Raw genomic sequence first — 14,032 nt, 5'->3', positions numbered from 1 at the left:
AGCCATCGTCATAATTCCAACCACTAGTAACTTCTTTTGATCAACCAAAATAAGAGCTTTTAGAATTTTTCGTAATCGCACATTTCCAAACACAAAATTGTATCAATGTTGAAGATTCAATATCCATTCCTTCCCTACATATTGCAATTAATGTAGCAGACATAAAATATTAATTGACAGAACAACAGCCTTATCTTAATCCTACACACATATTGTTAACCCAACGTCAGAGTTCCTGTTCTATTAGAATATATGTCATTGGTACCCATTTCAGTGTACATTTAATACAAAATTTCGAAAATACCCTATTATTACAATCATACATACCAACAGCAAATTTCTGTAGCACTTCTATTCAATATTTGCCAAAACCATGATTTCATCTCATGTCACGAACCACTCACTTAACAAAAAATTCTTAATCTTGATTATTGTTCATACAATACCAATTCTACCATATATTAGGCGAATTAAAAAAAAAGACTTCTTAGCTCATTATTCTTCGCCGCTGTCAATTTCCATAAACTCAGTCTATCCACACGCCTTTCGTAATGGGATAGATGATTATTGAACCCTTACATTTGTTTATGACCATCTGGACGTATAATTATCACACAATTTGAGTTAATATTCTTTATACGCCACCAAGGACATGTAATTATTGTAGGCAGAATGGGAGTTCTGCTTCTCAAATTGATTATTTGTTCATTTTTATAATATCGAAATCATTTGTTAAATGAATTACTCTTCAAAATGTATTTTAATAATAATAATTAAATTTTTTTGCAGCACATTCACAAACCACTGTACCATCTACCCGCCATCACCTACTAACGTTAATTCACTGAGTGACATATAATTTTTATATGCATTTATATAACATTTTTGTTTTCTCTTTTTTCTTTCTTACTTTTTGCATTCTACTACGTTCGTCTATCTCTTTTAAAACGTAACGTAAATGCATATTACAGTGCCGGAAGCAGCACCGCAACATGTCAACTGTACCGCATTATCGTCACAAAGTCTAAAAGTATCCTGGCTGGAGCCACCATTGCAATTTCACGGTGGCATAATTCAGGGCTATAAAATTTTATATCGGCCGATTGTGAATCAGAGTAAGTACAACTTGCAATTTAAAGAGTGTATCGTATAGCGGTGTCTAAGGTTAGCCTCATGAAAAGTGTATTTATGTTTATGTACGGCAATTTGTACAAAGTGCAGATACAAATTTTTGGTATTTTATTATTACATTTTGTCATTGTCCTTTTTATAGGGTTCAGAAATTTATTTTTTAAGTTATTGTCAATTGAAATGAAGTTGTAGTTTAAGTATCTGTCGCTGCAGTTTTTGAAAATGTAGGAGGGCTAGTTAAAACATATACGGTTTATTGCATTAAAAATTGTGCAACATTGTAGAAAATGAAATGAATGTCACGTAGCAGCGGAATAAAATACGATCGCAGATGATATTCTTATATAAAAATCTATGTTAATATGTAGATGATCATAAAGTATTATTAAGGCCCTAACATAGAGAGTATCATAAAATCCTTTTTAACAAAAAATACTTTTTATAGCTGACAAATAACACCGTAAGGAAATGAAGGAATTCGGTCTATACCATAACATGTAATTAATTATTCTTGATCGGAATTAAATTTTATGTCGTTTTAGTTATATCCGTCCGTCAATCTTTTGAAAGTAAGATAGATATCGCAATATTAAAGATAGGGCATTCAAATTTTGCCCATTCATTGCTACTGAACATAGGATGATTAGTATTGTTATAATAAGGAAAATATAATATATAGCCTCCGTCTTTAGACTCTGCACCATTTGCGATATTTATAGGTTCATCTTAATATATAAAAGAGCTTAGTTTTAAGTGAGTGAGTGACTGACAGATCATCGCCCAGACGAAACGGTTAAAGCTAGAAGCTTGGAATTTTGAGTGTGGGTTGTAGTTGGTGTGTAGGTGTGATATAAAGCTGGGTATTAGGAAATTCGAACTAGAACGGTACAAAAAGTACTCAAATGTACCATGAATTCTGAAATGTTGCTAGAATTCTGAAATTTGGAATGTGGGTCACTGATGGAAAGTTCGAAAGAAAAAAAGGGTTTTTCGAAATTCTACCTATAAGTGTATGAAAAGTACTAAAATTTACTAAATTTATTTCCAATTGTATATATGTGAAACATATATAGTTAGAATCTTGAAATTTTATATGCAATACAGGTTGGGAAGTAGTTTGTTGCTGTTGGAGTTTTGGATTGCGATAGTGTTCGAAATTTGTACTTATTGGTACGAAAAGTACTATATGGTACAAAATTTAGTACACTTTGCATTTGGCTTGAAAGGATAGAGCTGAAGACCTGACATTTGGAATTAAGATTACTGTTGAAGATTGAGCTATAAAGACATCTTTGGAAATACGTATTTATGTGTAGGAAAAGTACTAAACGGCACTTGATTTGGTACCATTTGGATTTGGGCGAACGGAGAGAGATGGAAACTTAAAATTTGGAATAGTGGTTGCTGTTGGAATATAGAATTGATATACGGGAGCATAGTACTTGTGTGTACTAAATGGTACTATATTTGGTACAACTTGATTATGTGTGAATGGTTAGAGCTGGACTCCAGAATTTTGGAATAAAAATTAATGTTGGAGTGTAGGATTGACGTAGTTCAGGAAATTCTGAATTGTAGAAAAAAACAAGTACTAAATGGTACCAAATAGTTTACAAATTGTTTTTATGTGAACGGATAGGGCTGAGATTCTAAAATTTTTAATTAATATTACAGTTGGAGTGCAGGATTAAGATATGTCGGTAGTTTTGATAATTCGTCAGTATGTTTACTAAATGGTACTGAATTTGGTACAATTTTATTTTTGAGTGAACTTATAGAGATGAAAAACTTAAATTTGAAATGAAAATTACAGAATTAAGGTAGTATTGGAATTTCATACTCATGGATACGAGAAGCATTAAATGGTACTAAATATAGTACAATTCGTTTTGTGTGAGCGGAATTAAAATTAAGGTTGGAGTGTGAGTGTAGGATCACTTGGTTACTTATTTAAATTTGAGTGAAAGGATAGAGATGGAAAACTTATATTTGAAAATAAAATTACCGTTAGAGTATAGGAAGTGATGCAAATGTGGTATAGGTTGGTAATGTGGTATAGTCACTTTTTTTGTAAACTGAAAACTGAAACATATTTTATAGTTTGCTGTTCTCAAAAAAATAAGATAGCAATGATCTGTTTAATTTATTTGACTTACGTTGAGAATCAGTAGCAAAAATTAAATTTTTCATGAAATTGACTTTTTTCGGTTGAAGTTTAAAAATAATTTTTTGTTTTACAGATTTATTTTAATCTTTATTATGAAAGCATTAAAATAATCAGTAAGTACTAAAAATCAAATAATATGTGTGATTGCACCACATATTTACCAATTTAGGAAAAAAACTAGACAATTTTTCAGGGAACACAAGTGCAGGTAATGTGGTATACCTTGAGTCTGTATGAAAAAAAGCCAGCACAAGACAAAATTTCATTACTATTTGAAACATTTGTCCTCTACGAGAGCCTACCATGCATCATAAGGAAGGAAAACAAAGGACATGGGATTTAAACTACTTCTCCGTACGACAAAATTTCATTACTATTTGAAACATTTGTCCTCTACGAGAGCCTACCATGCATCATAAGGAAGGAAAACAAAGGACATGGGATTTAAACTACTTCTCCGTACGAAAATTAAATATTGCCATGTGTAGACATTATTATACAATAAAAATTAATGTTCCACTCAACGTATCCGTTAAAAATCTTAACAGACTTAAATCTCGAGCTAATTCACATTCATTAAAAACAATAAATTATATAAGATATCAATTGGAAGTGAAAATTATGCTACACCACATTAACATCATGTGGTATACCACATTACCTTCACTTTTTTTAAAATCACTTTTAATGGAATTTCAAATATTTTCTCAAATATCTCTTAAATTGTTAGAATAATATTATTTTCAAATTGATACACGGAAAGACAACACATGTAGCATGTTAAGTGTAAAATTTCAATTTAATCGAATAAAATATAAAAATTTGGCAATCTAAAAACAAATGGGTATACCACATTTGCATCACCTCCTATACAGGATTGAGACGGTGTTGGAAATTTGAACTCATAAGTACGAAAAGTACTAAATATGGTACAATTTGGATCTATGTGATCGGATAGGGCTGTGATCCTGAAATTTGTGATTAAAATTACTGTTGGAGTGTGGAATTGAGGAAGTTTTAGAAACTCGTATTTACGTCTACGAAACTTAATAAATGGTACTAACTTTGCTACAATTTGGATGTTGGCGAACGGGTAAAGCTGGAATTCTGAAATTTACACTTACGTTTACTATATGAAAGCAGGATTGAGGTATATTTGGAAATTTTTACTTATGAGTACGAAAAATACTGAATTTGGTACAATTTGGACTTTGGTGGAATTAAGATTACTGTTAGAGTGTAGGATTGATGTAGTTCTAGAAATTCTTATATATTAGTATAAAAATTACTAAATGGCGCTAAATTTGGAACAATTTGAATTTGGTTGAATCTTGAGATTTGGAATTTAGATTACTACTGAAGTGTATTATTGAGCTTTGGAGATAACTTTGGAAACTCGAATTTATGTAGTAAATAGAATAGCAAATGCACTAAATTTAGTTTTTGACATAGGAGAGAAGTGGAAACCTAACATAACGAACCTTAACAAATTTGAACTTAATTCGCATATGCAAGTTTCGCATCAGGGCGAAATAAATAGAAGCTGTCAACATACGATCTTCGTAAAGCCACATAGCCCAATATGCCCGATGAGCCGCTTAACCAACGGCGAAACGCGTCGCATAATGGTTTTCCTTTTCATTACAATACTCAGACCATTAAGTTCGCCTCGAAAGAGTATAAATAACTCACTTAAAAATTACTTCCAAATGATCACTGCCCTTACAAAGCAAAATTTAAATAACAATTCTGATCTATTTTTAATCTGTGTAATGGAAATAAGAAAGGGATTTCGGAAAATAGTGCTTATGTGTATGTAGAGTATTATATAATGTATTCTTCCATGAATGTCATATGTTACTCTCCTCCTTATAATTTACTTCATTATCATCCCAGAAATATAACCAATCAATGTCAATTTGATATTCCTGAACAAAATTTATATGCAGAAAAATTTCCTCAGAAAATCCTCAAAAATAAATGCATGTATTCAACATATTCCATGAATTTCTATCATTAGTATTTCACTTGATATTTTTGGACATTTGAAATTCTATTTGCTGCGATGTGCATACATTTATATTACATACACACATACTTGCTAACACATTCAACTATCTTTTCGTTTGATTGATCCTTTTGTATTGTCTATGGTTTCCCACGATTCGTTTTCATATTTGATATCGTTTTGTGTTTGCTGTATGGATTTGTGGTTTAAAAATTTTGCGGTATGCAGTTTTATGGGCAACAACTCGTTCATGTTTAAAATGTGTGCACTTTTTGTCCATTCATTTATTTTGTTTTTGTTAGTTTAGGTCAAATAATGTTTTGTGGAGATGGAAAAAAATACAAAATTGGTTTGTTTATTTTAGAAAAGTCGTGATTCTATGGCTACAAAAAAAAGAAAAATACCAGTGTTCGAAGCATTTGAAACATATGTAAATAGTTTTTTTTTTTTTTTTTTGTTTATTTTTTTGTATTTTGTTGTACAATGTTGTTATGTTATTTTTATAAATTAGGAAATGGAATTTGGCGCGGAAATATGATTTATATTAAAAAAATATTAAAACCACTTCAATGAATATGAGAGCAATCAGATTTTTAAAAAAGGGCGTTCTTATGTAATTATTATGATGACATAATAATAGCCATTTGTAATGTTAATAATTTAAGTGAGATTTCAAATTAGTAATTTAACTGTGTTTGTATGTTCAAAGTAGTTTAAAGGCTGTGCTCATTTTTTTCTAAATTCAATAAAATTTATTTCTTAACAGAAATATCTAGTGGTTGTTGGCAATAAATACATTTCCTCCACCCAAATTCACAAAGTTTGGAACTTTTGTCAAGTACTTTAACAAAAATAACTCAATTTTCATTTCAATTTGTCTCTTCTTCTTTCTTATTTCTCTTTCTCGTCACATGCTTCCATCTGTCTCTATACCACGGGGAACTACAGTTGATTTTCCGGCAAAACTAGAAATAAAACGTACATCGAATTTGGAAACCTATCTGCACACACTACACAAGGCGACCAATTACTCGTTGCGGGTGCTGGCATACACGGCCACTGGTGATGGCGTAGCCAGTCAGCCGTTATATTGCCAAACGGAGGATGATGTACCAGATGCACCGGCTGCCATTAAGGCAGCAGCACTAACAGCAGATTCCATTTTGATTTCATGGCTGCCACCGAGAAATCGCAATGGCATAATAACCCATTATACAGTCTATTCAAGGGAAGCCGGACGTAAAGGACCAGCAAAATGTAAGTATGATCCCACGACACCATCATCGTCATCATCATTGCAGTTTTCATTTCCTAGTTAGGTTTTACTTCCAATGTCCAATGATGATGCTGATGGCCAATACTCTAAGTCACAAAAAAAAAAAACCTTTAGAAAAGATATATTTTGAAAAAAAAAACGAAGCAAGGAATTTCTGAAGCTGAAATAAAAGTTTTTTTTTTCTCAATTTTGGCTCATATAAGAAAAAAGGGAAACCAGAGAACAAAATCATGGTGATAGGAAAAGTTTAGCCCAACTTATCATTGAACGTCATGAAAGGTGCAGTAATATCCGGAAACTTGCCTTAACGTAGAATACGTATACCACGAACTTCAGAGATTTTTAATACGCACAATGGAAGCTGGCTATTTTCCACCAGACTTTTTTTGTTTTATTCTATTCCTGGAATTGAGAAAAGGAATCATGCTTTTCATGAATGATTTTGTATTTACTATTATTAGCTGAACTTTTTTATATTCGCTGGCTAGCTGGCTGGCTCGTTGGTTGTCTGGCTGATTGTAGATTTGAAATGTAAAAGTTTTGGCATTTAATTTCAATTTAATGCCCCTTTGGTATGAACTCGGAAAAAGGAAGAAGAAGAATGGACAAAGTTTGCAAAGGTTTTTTCTTCACTCGTGTATTTTCTCCCCCTTTCTCACCCTGCCAGAAAAGAACCGGGGTGGAGAGGGTTAATAATTTGTCGGTGTAATTATCACATAATTGAATGGAGATCTTAATTACCAATGTCTTGTGGAACTGAAAAGAAAACTTTCGCTTATGTGTGTGTTGGTGTTTTTTTTTTGCTTTTACGAAAAATGAATTAATTAATGAGAAAATTTTACACAATGTAGTGTTGATTAGATTCTGAGCATGCAACAGTTTTTGGCAGATTTGATTTGAAATTGAAGGATAAGAGGACAATAATTTACGCGGTCAGTCGATTTTTTTTTTAAATAAAGGTGATGGTATTTCATGGCAAATATTAAAAAATATAAAAATCTTAGATTTTTTTTGAAGCAATCCAAGGTATAGATTTTTATACCCTTCACCACACTGTGGTACCGGGTATTATGTCTTTGTGCATATGTTTGTAACAGGCAAAAGGAAACGAGATATACACATGGTTCACTTTGAGAATATGCATAGAATCACTTTCTGAGTCGATTTATGCATATCCGTCAGTCCGTCCGTCTGTAGATGTTAAATTGTAAACAAAGTACAGGTCGCATTTATGATCCGATTTAAATGAAATTTGGCACAAGTCACTTATTTGGCCCAAGGACGAACCCTATTGAAATGGAAGAAAAACGGTTCAGATTTAGATATAGCTCCAATATATATTTTCCTCCGATTTAATGTAAATGGTGTACCAAAGACCCTATATATCTTTCGATTTGCACGAAATTTGCCACAGCGTAATAAATTAGGTCCAGAATGATGTGTGTTAAGTTTCCTGAAAATCGGTTCAGATTTAGATATAGCTCCAACATATATTTACGTCCGATTTATGGTAAATGTTGCATCAAAGTCCCTATATATCTTTCGATTTTCGCGAAGTTTGTCACAGCGTAATGAATTAGGTATAGAATGTAGAATGTGTATGTTAAGTTTCCTGAAAATCGGTTCAGGTTTAGATATAGCTCCCATATATATTTTCGGCCGATTAAATAATAATGGTCCACCAAAGTCTCATATATCTTTCAATTTGCACGAAATTTGGCACAGCGTAATGAATTAGGTCTAGAATGATGTGTGTTAAGTTTTCTATATATCGGTTCAGATTTAGATATAGCTCCCATATTTATTTTCGTCCGATTTAATGCACCAAAGTCCCTATATATATTTCGATTTGCACGAAATTTGGCACATCGTCATGAATTAGGTCTAGAATGATGTGTGTTAAGTTTCCTGAAAATTCGGTTCACATTTAGATATAGCTCCAATCTATATTTACGTCCGATTTATGGTAAATGGAGAACCAAAGTCCCTTTATATATCTTTCGGTTTGCACGAAATTTGGCACAGCGTAATGAACTCGGTCTGGAATGATGTGTTTTAAGTTTCCTCAAAATCGGTTCAGATTTAGATATAGCTCCAATATATATTTTCGTCCGATTTAATGTAAATGGTGCACCAAAGCCCCTATATATCTTTCGATTTGCACGAAATTTGGCACAGCGTCATGAATTAGGTCTAGAATGATGTGTGCTAAGTTTCCTGAAAATCGCTTCAGATTTATATAAAGCTCCCATATATAGTTTCGTCCGATTTAATGTAAATGGTGCCCGAAATGTGGCACAGCGTAATGAATTAGGTATAGAATGATGTGTGTTAAGTTTCCTGAAAATCGGTTCAGATTTAAATATAGCTCCCATATATATTTTCGTCCGATTTTATGTAAATGGTGCACCAAAGTCCTTATATATATTTCAAATTTAGATATAGCTCCCATATTTATTTTCGTCCGATTTAATATAAATTGTCCACCAAAGTCTCTATATACCTTTCGATTTGCACGAAATTTGGCACAGCGTAATGAATTCGGTGTGGAATGATGTGTGTTAAGTTTCCTGAAAATCGGTTCAGATGTAGATATATCTATATCTGACCAAATGAAAAATTTAGTACCAGTTGCAGAATGGCATGTTTATGGATCCAATTTCATTTTACTGGTCCTTTAAAAATGCGACGTCTGTTAGGATTCATCTGTTGAATATACCCAAAGTGGTGAAGGGTATCATATAGTCGGCCCCGTCCGACTTTACTCCTTTCTTTACTGGTTTTAATATTGGAAGTACCATTCATAAATAGCCTCAGAGGCTATAAGAATTTATTTATTGACGGTGCATATGAAAAAGGATTCGTTAATTTTGCTCAGGAAAGGATAATAAGGTAATGTACCTTTAAAAAGGTTAACAAATATCAATATTATGTATTTGTATTTATTTAAATATATATACTCATAGGTTTTTTACTACTTATTTTTATTTTATTGTTAATTTTCAATTAATGTAAAAATTCATATTTTTTTTAAATAAAGACATAACTATTATTTTGAATCCACATGTGTTTCATTTATTATTTTATTACATTTAATTTGCGCCTGAAAGTATGCTTTAATTCGTATTTTCTGAAATAGTTGGCAACACGGGCAATAACGCGTTAATAGCGCAAAACCATTTTTTGAACGAAAAAATTCAGCAAAAATTGCCAATTTTGACACCCCAACTAGCAGATGAATAATTCCAAATTTCATTCCTTTTAAGATATCTAAAGGAAGGAGGGTATGATTACATGTATATCTAATTATGCCGGATTGTCTTGCGTCACAATTTTGCCAAGGATATTATATTTAATTTGTACAACATCTCACAATTCATATCGAACGCATAATTTGTTCTACGAAATATTTGTTGAAATGAGCCATATGATAAAAAATATCGCCAATTTACCATATAGGTAATTACTACAAATATTACACTCTGCAACACGATTTTGGAGGATAGAAATTCTATATAGTGCGAAAGCCCTTGGCGGTTATATCAAAAACCCAGAACAAAAAATTCAACTTAAGTAATAATTTGACTTCAGTTGAATTTTTTGTCCTCCGAATATTATACAAAAACTTCGTTCATAAGATTTAAGGCCATTAAGGGTAAAAAACGATATTAATATATTTTCATGGACCTTCTCAATGTTTACTTAACCTTTGCTTTGCACACAAACCCGTTTCTTTCCGCTAAAATCCTCTTCAGAAAATTTCAAGATACATATTAACAATATTAAAACATATTTTTTCTTTTATGTGACATCGATTTTTTAAGATTTTATAATTTTTAACGATCTGTCATTTTTAACGATTTTCAGTCTAAAATTGGTGGTTGAAAAAGTGATTTGTCCCATTGCGATGTAGTGATTCAATAGATGGCGCTATTAACGCATTTTTGCCAGTGTTGCCAACTATTGTAATTATTGGTTCATAAATTAACTAAATAATCATTTAGAGCATAATTTTAGGCGCAATAGTAAATCGTGTACTATTAGAATAAAACGAATTGCAATTTATTTGATATTTTTATTTTATTTAAATTACATATATAATATATATTCTTTTTTTCAATTTAAGCTTTTACAATGCCAATATACAAATAAAAATCAATTAAATTATAATAATATATTAACAATAATTGCGTCAGTTTACCCGTAAAATGTGAATGAAATCCTGCAAAGAGAATAAACAGAAATAATATTATTAAACACAATGCAAACAAAGGAAATATTTAAACAAATATAATATTTAAAATTTACTATAAAATTATTGTCTGTTCCATTTATTTTTCAATAGTAAAGCTAAAAAAAGGCAAACATTTCAAAACCTCTCTCAGTACAAAATAATGTGAAAAATTCGGGAACGCAAATCTAGTAAATATGCCAAAATTAGATGACAATACTTCGAAATCAACATAACAGCCACTCAGAAGTTGGGATTCTTGTTTGCCATTTTTACTCGGACAAATTTTTAGAGGAAGCTATTACAAGGAGGAAGCCATTTTTTTTTGTTCTCTTAAATTTGATTCAATGGTTTACCAATTTTGTAGGTTCAGGAATGGTTTTCGAGTAAAAAGTTGCAAAACTTGTAAAATTAGTAGATTCGTACAAATTGAAAGAAATATGGGGACTTTGGTGCACCATTTACATTAAATCGGGCGAAAATACATATATGGAAAATATATATAAATCTGAACCGATTTTCAGGAAACTTAACACACATCATTCTGGGTCTACTTCATTACGCTGTGCCACATTTCGGGCAAATCGAAAGATATATAGGGACTTTGGTGCACCATTTACATTAAATCGGGCGAAAATATATATGGGAGCTATATCCAAATTTGAACCGATTTTCAGGAAACTCAACACACATCATTCTAGGTCTAATTCATTACGCTGTGCCAAATTTCGTGCAAATCGAAAGATATATAGGGACTTTGTTGCACAATTTACATTAAATCGGACGAAAACATATGTAGAAAATATATCTAAATCTGAACCGATCTTCAGGAAACTTAACACACATCATTCTATACCTAATTCATTACGCTGTTCCACATTTCGGGCAAATCGAAAGATATATATAGACTTTCGTGCACCATTTACATGAAATCGGACGAAAATATATATAGGAGCTATATCTAAATCTGAACCGATTTTCAAGAAACTTAACACACATCATTTTAGACCTAATTTATTACTCTGTGTCAAATTTCGTGCAAATCGAAATATATATAGTGACTTTGGTGCACCATTTACATTAAATCGGGCAAATATATATATGGGAGCTATATCTAAATCTGAACCGATTTTCTGGAAACTTAGCACACATCATTTTAGACCTAATTTATTAATTTGTGCCAAATTTCGTGCAAATCGAAAGATATATAGGGACTTTGGTGCACCATTTACATTATATCGGACGAAAATATATATGGGAGCAATATCTAAATCTGAACCAATTTTTCCCAATTTCAGTAGGATTTGTCCTTGGACCAAATAAGTGACCTATGCCAAATTTCAACCAAATCGGATCATAAATACGACCTGTACATTGTTCACAAAAGTACATGGATGGACAGACGAACATGCGTAAATCGACTCCGAAAGTGATTCTATACATATTCTCAAAAGGAACCATGTGCCTATCTCGTTTCCTAATATATTAACATTTTTATATTGTTGGAAAATGGGACTTATCGGTGCGTTCCTTCTAGCACCTCCTTCATAAAGTGGTCAAAATGTTGAACATTTTTTAATCCAAAAACAATGGTATGGAATGTTCAATATGATACAAAGCACGCAAATTGTAATATTTTTTTCAAAAGAAAATCATGTTCGAAGATGGCACCCATCGGTCCACTCCTTTTGGTACTTCCCACTCAATGTAATATTCCATACTTTATAAATCTAATTTTAAACTCCAATTTCATATTAATATTTAACTAAACCCAAAAAAGCAATAATAAATTATATATGCAATATTTTTACGTCTTCCTCAGCTCCATCTATTGATGGGCATGATTCAAATCTGTTTTTTAAGTCCAATATCTCTCTTTACGAAAATGTATCAATGGTTCAAACCTTGTTCATTAAGAGTATACCATCTGATGATATAATCGCATCTCTACAAAATCGGTCCCATATGAAAATAATGATCATTAAAAAATTAATTATTGTTGTGGAGAATTTGAATACTAATTTTTAAACCTGAATTTCATATTAATATTTTCATATGACACAACATTCATAGAAATTCGTCAGCGCCATCTTTCGGGCAACTTGTTTCAAATCAGGCACATTCAAGCCCTACTTTTAAAGCGTATAACTGATGAATAGATGATCGCATCTCTACGAAAGTGTGGTCATATGAAAGCGTAAATTTACTTTGTAATTAGCATTATGTTATAGTTCAAAGATATTTAAAATAGCGACAATTTTTTATCAAATATAAACAAACTAAATAATCGATTTAGTCATGATTATTCTATTATAAAATCGGATTTAAAGTTTTTGTTTTTTTTCATATATTTAATAAATTTTTTGCATTTCTATTTTATTTATTTTAGCTCACATGGTGCGTGTCGATGAATCCGGCTATCCGGTTACACATGAAGCACGCAGCTTGGCTGAGAATCAAATGTACGAATTTTGGGTATCGGCCTCAACATCGGTCGGTGAGGGTGAGCCAACATCTGTGGTGGCACAGGCCACAAACACACGTGGTAAGTTGAAAATTGAAATTCGATTTGATTTTATAGGTATTTATTATTGTTAAATACAGACGCTTAAACACACACATACAGCCACACCGACAGTCAGATAAATATATACATATAAATGTATGTTAGCACATACATATATTCTGCGATATGTCATTGTATATGCAAATGTATGATGACATTTGTGTAAGTACGCGGATTGTGTACCATTTTTTTTTTTTTTTTTTTTTTTTTTTTTGATATAAAACCACAGTTTCAACCATGAATTGTAGTTCTGTTTACACAATTACCAATGTTTATTTGGTTTTTGGTGCACTTCAATGGTGTGTGGGTTATATCGTTGCAGAACAAATAGATGAGTAACATCGATGATACCTTAAAACAATTCGACAATGTTTTTGCATACGGAATAAATTGTGATTTTTAAATAAATTCTAGGTATGAAAGGATACGATAATTGAAATGGGATAAACATAATTACTGTTACATGATAGCAAATGTTGTTACTGTGGTCATTTCGGTTGATATAGGCGATTTATATTTAATTAACGATACCAAATACATACATATCAAATTTTAACGTTTCTAGAAATATTTAGTTTGTAAGTTATTACATCGCTCATTTGCTGCAGGACAGGCATATATCAAACAAATTGATACGATATTTAGGATATTTA

General features: G+C 31.6%; 1 protein-coding gene across 1 annotated transcript in view; it reads left to right on the top strand.

The window, feature by feature from the left end:
* Nucleotides 1-14,032, top strand: part of LOC133335237 (cell adhesion molecule Dscam2-like) — a gene marked incomplete at both ends in the record, with an annotated part of 76,019 nt that overhangs the window by 45,334 nt on the left and 16,653 nt on the right. Inside the window, 3 exons of the mRNA XM_061543532.1 lie at nucleotides 972-1,115; nucleotides 6,255-6,563; nucleotides 13,203-13,358. Coding sequence (XP_061399516.1) covers nucleotides 972-1,115; nucleotides 6,255-6,563; nucleotides 13,203-13,358 — 609 coding nt within the window. The remainder of the gene's footprint in view (nucleotides 1-971; nucleotides 1,116-6,254; nucleotides 6,564-13,202; nucleotides 13,359-14,032) is intronic.

Source organism: Musca vetustissima, unplaced genomic scaffold (genome assembly GCF_032173495.1).
Source record: "Musca vetustissima isolate MV318-11 ecotype Yass unplaced genomic scaffold, APGP_CSIRO_Mvet_v1 utg15798, whole genome shotgun sequence".
Classification (NCBI taxonomy): domain Eukaryota; kingdom Metazoa; phylum Arthropoda; class Insecta; order Diptera; family Muscidae; genus Musca; species Musca vetustissima.
The sequence above is the reverse complement of the archived record's forward strand: the minus strand, read 5'-3'. Positions and strand labels throughout refer to the sequence as shown.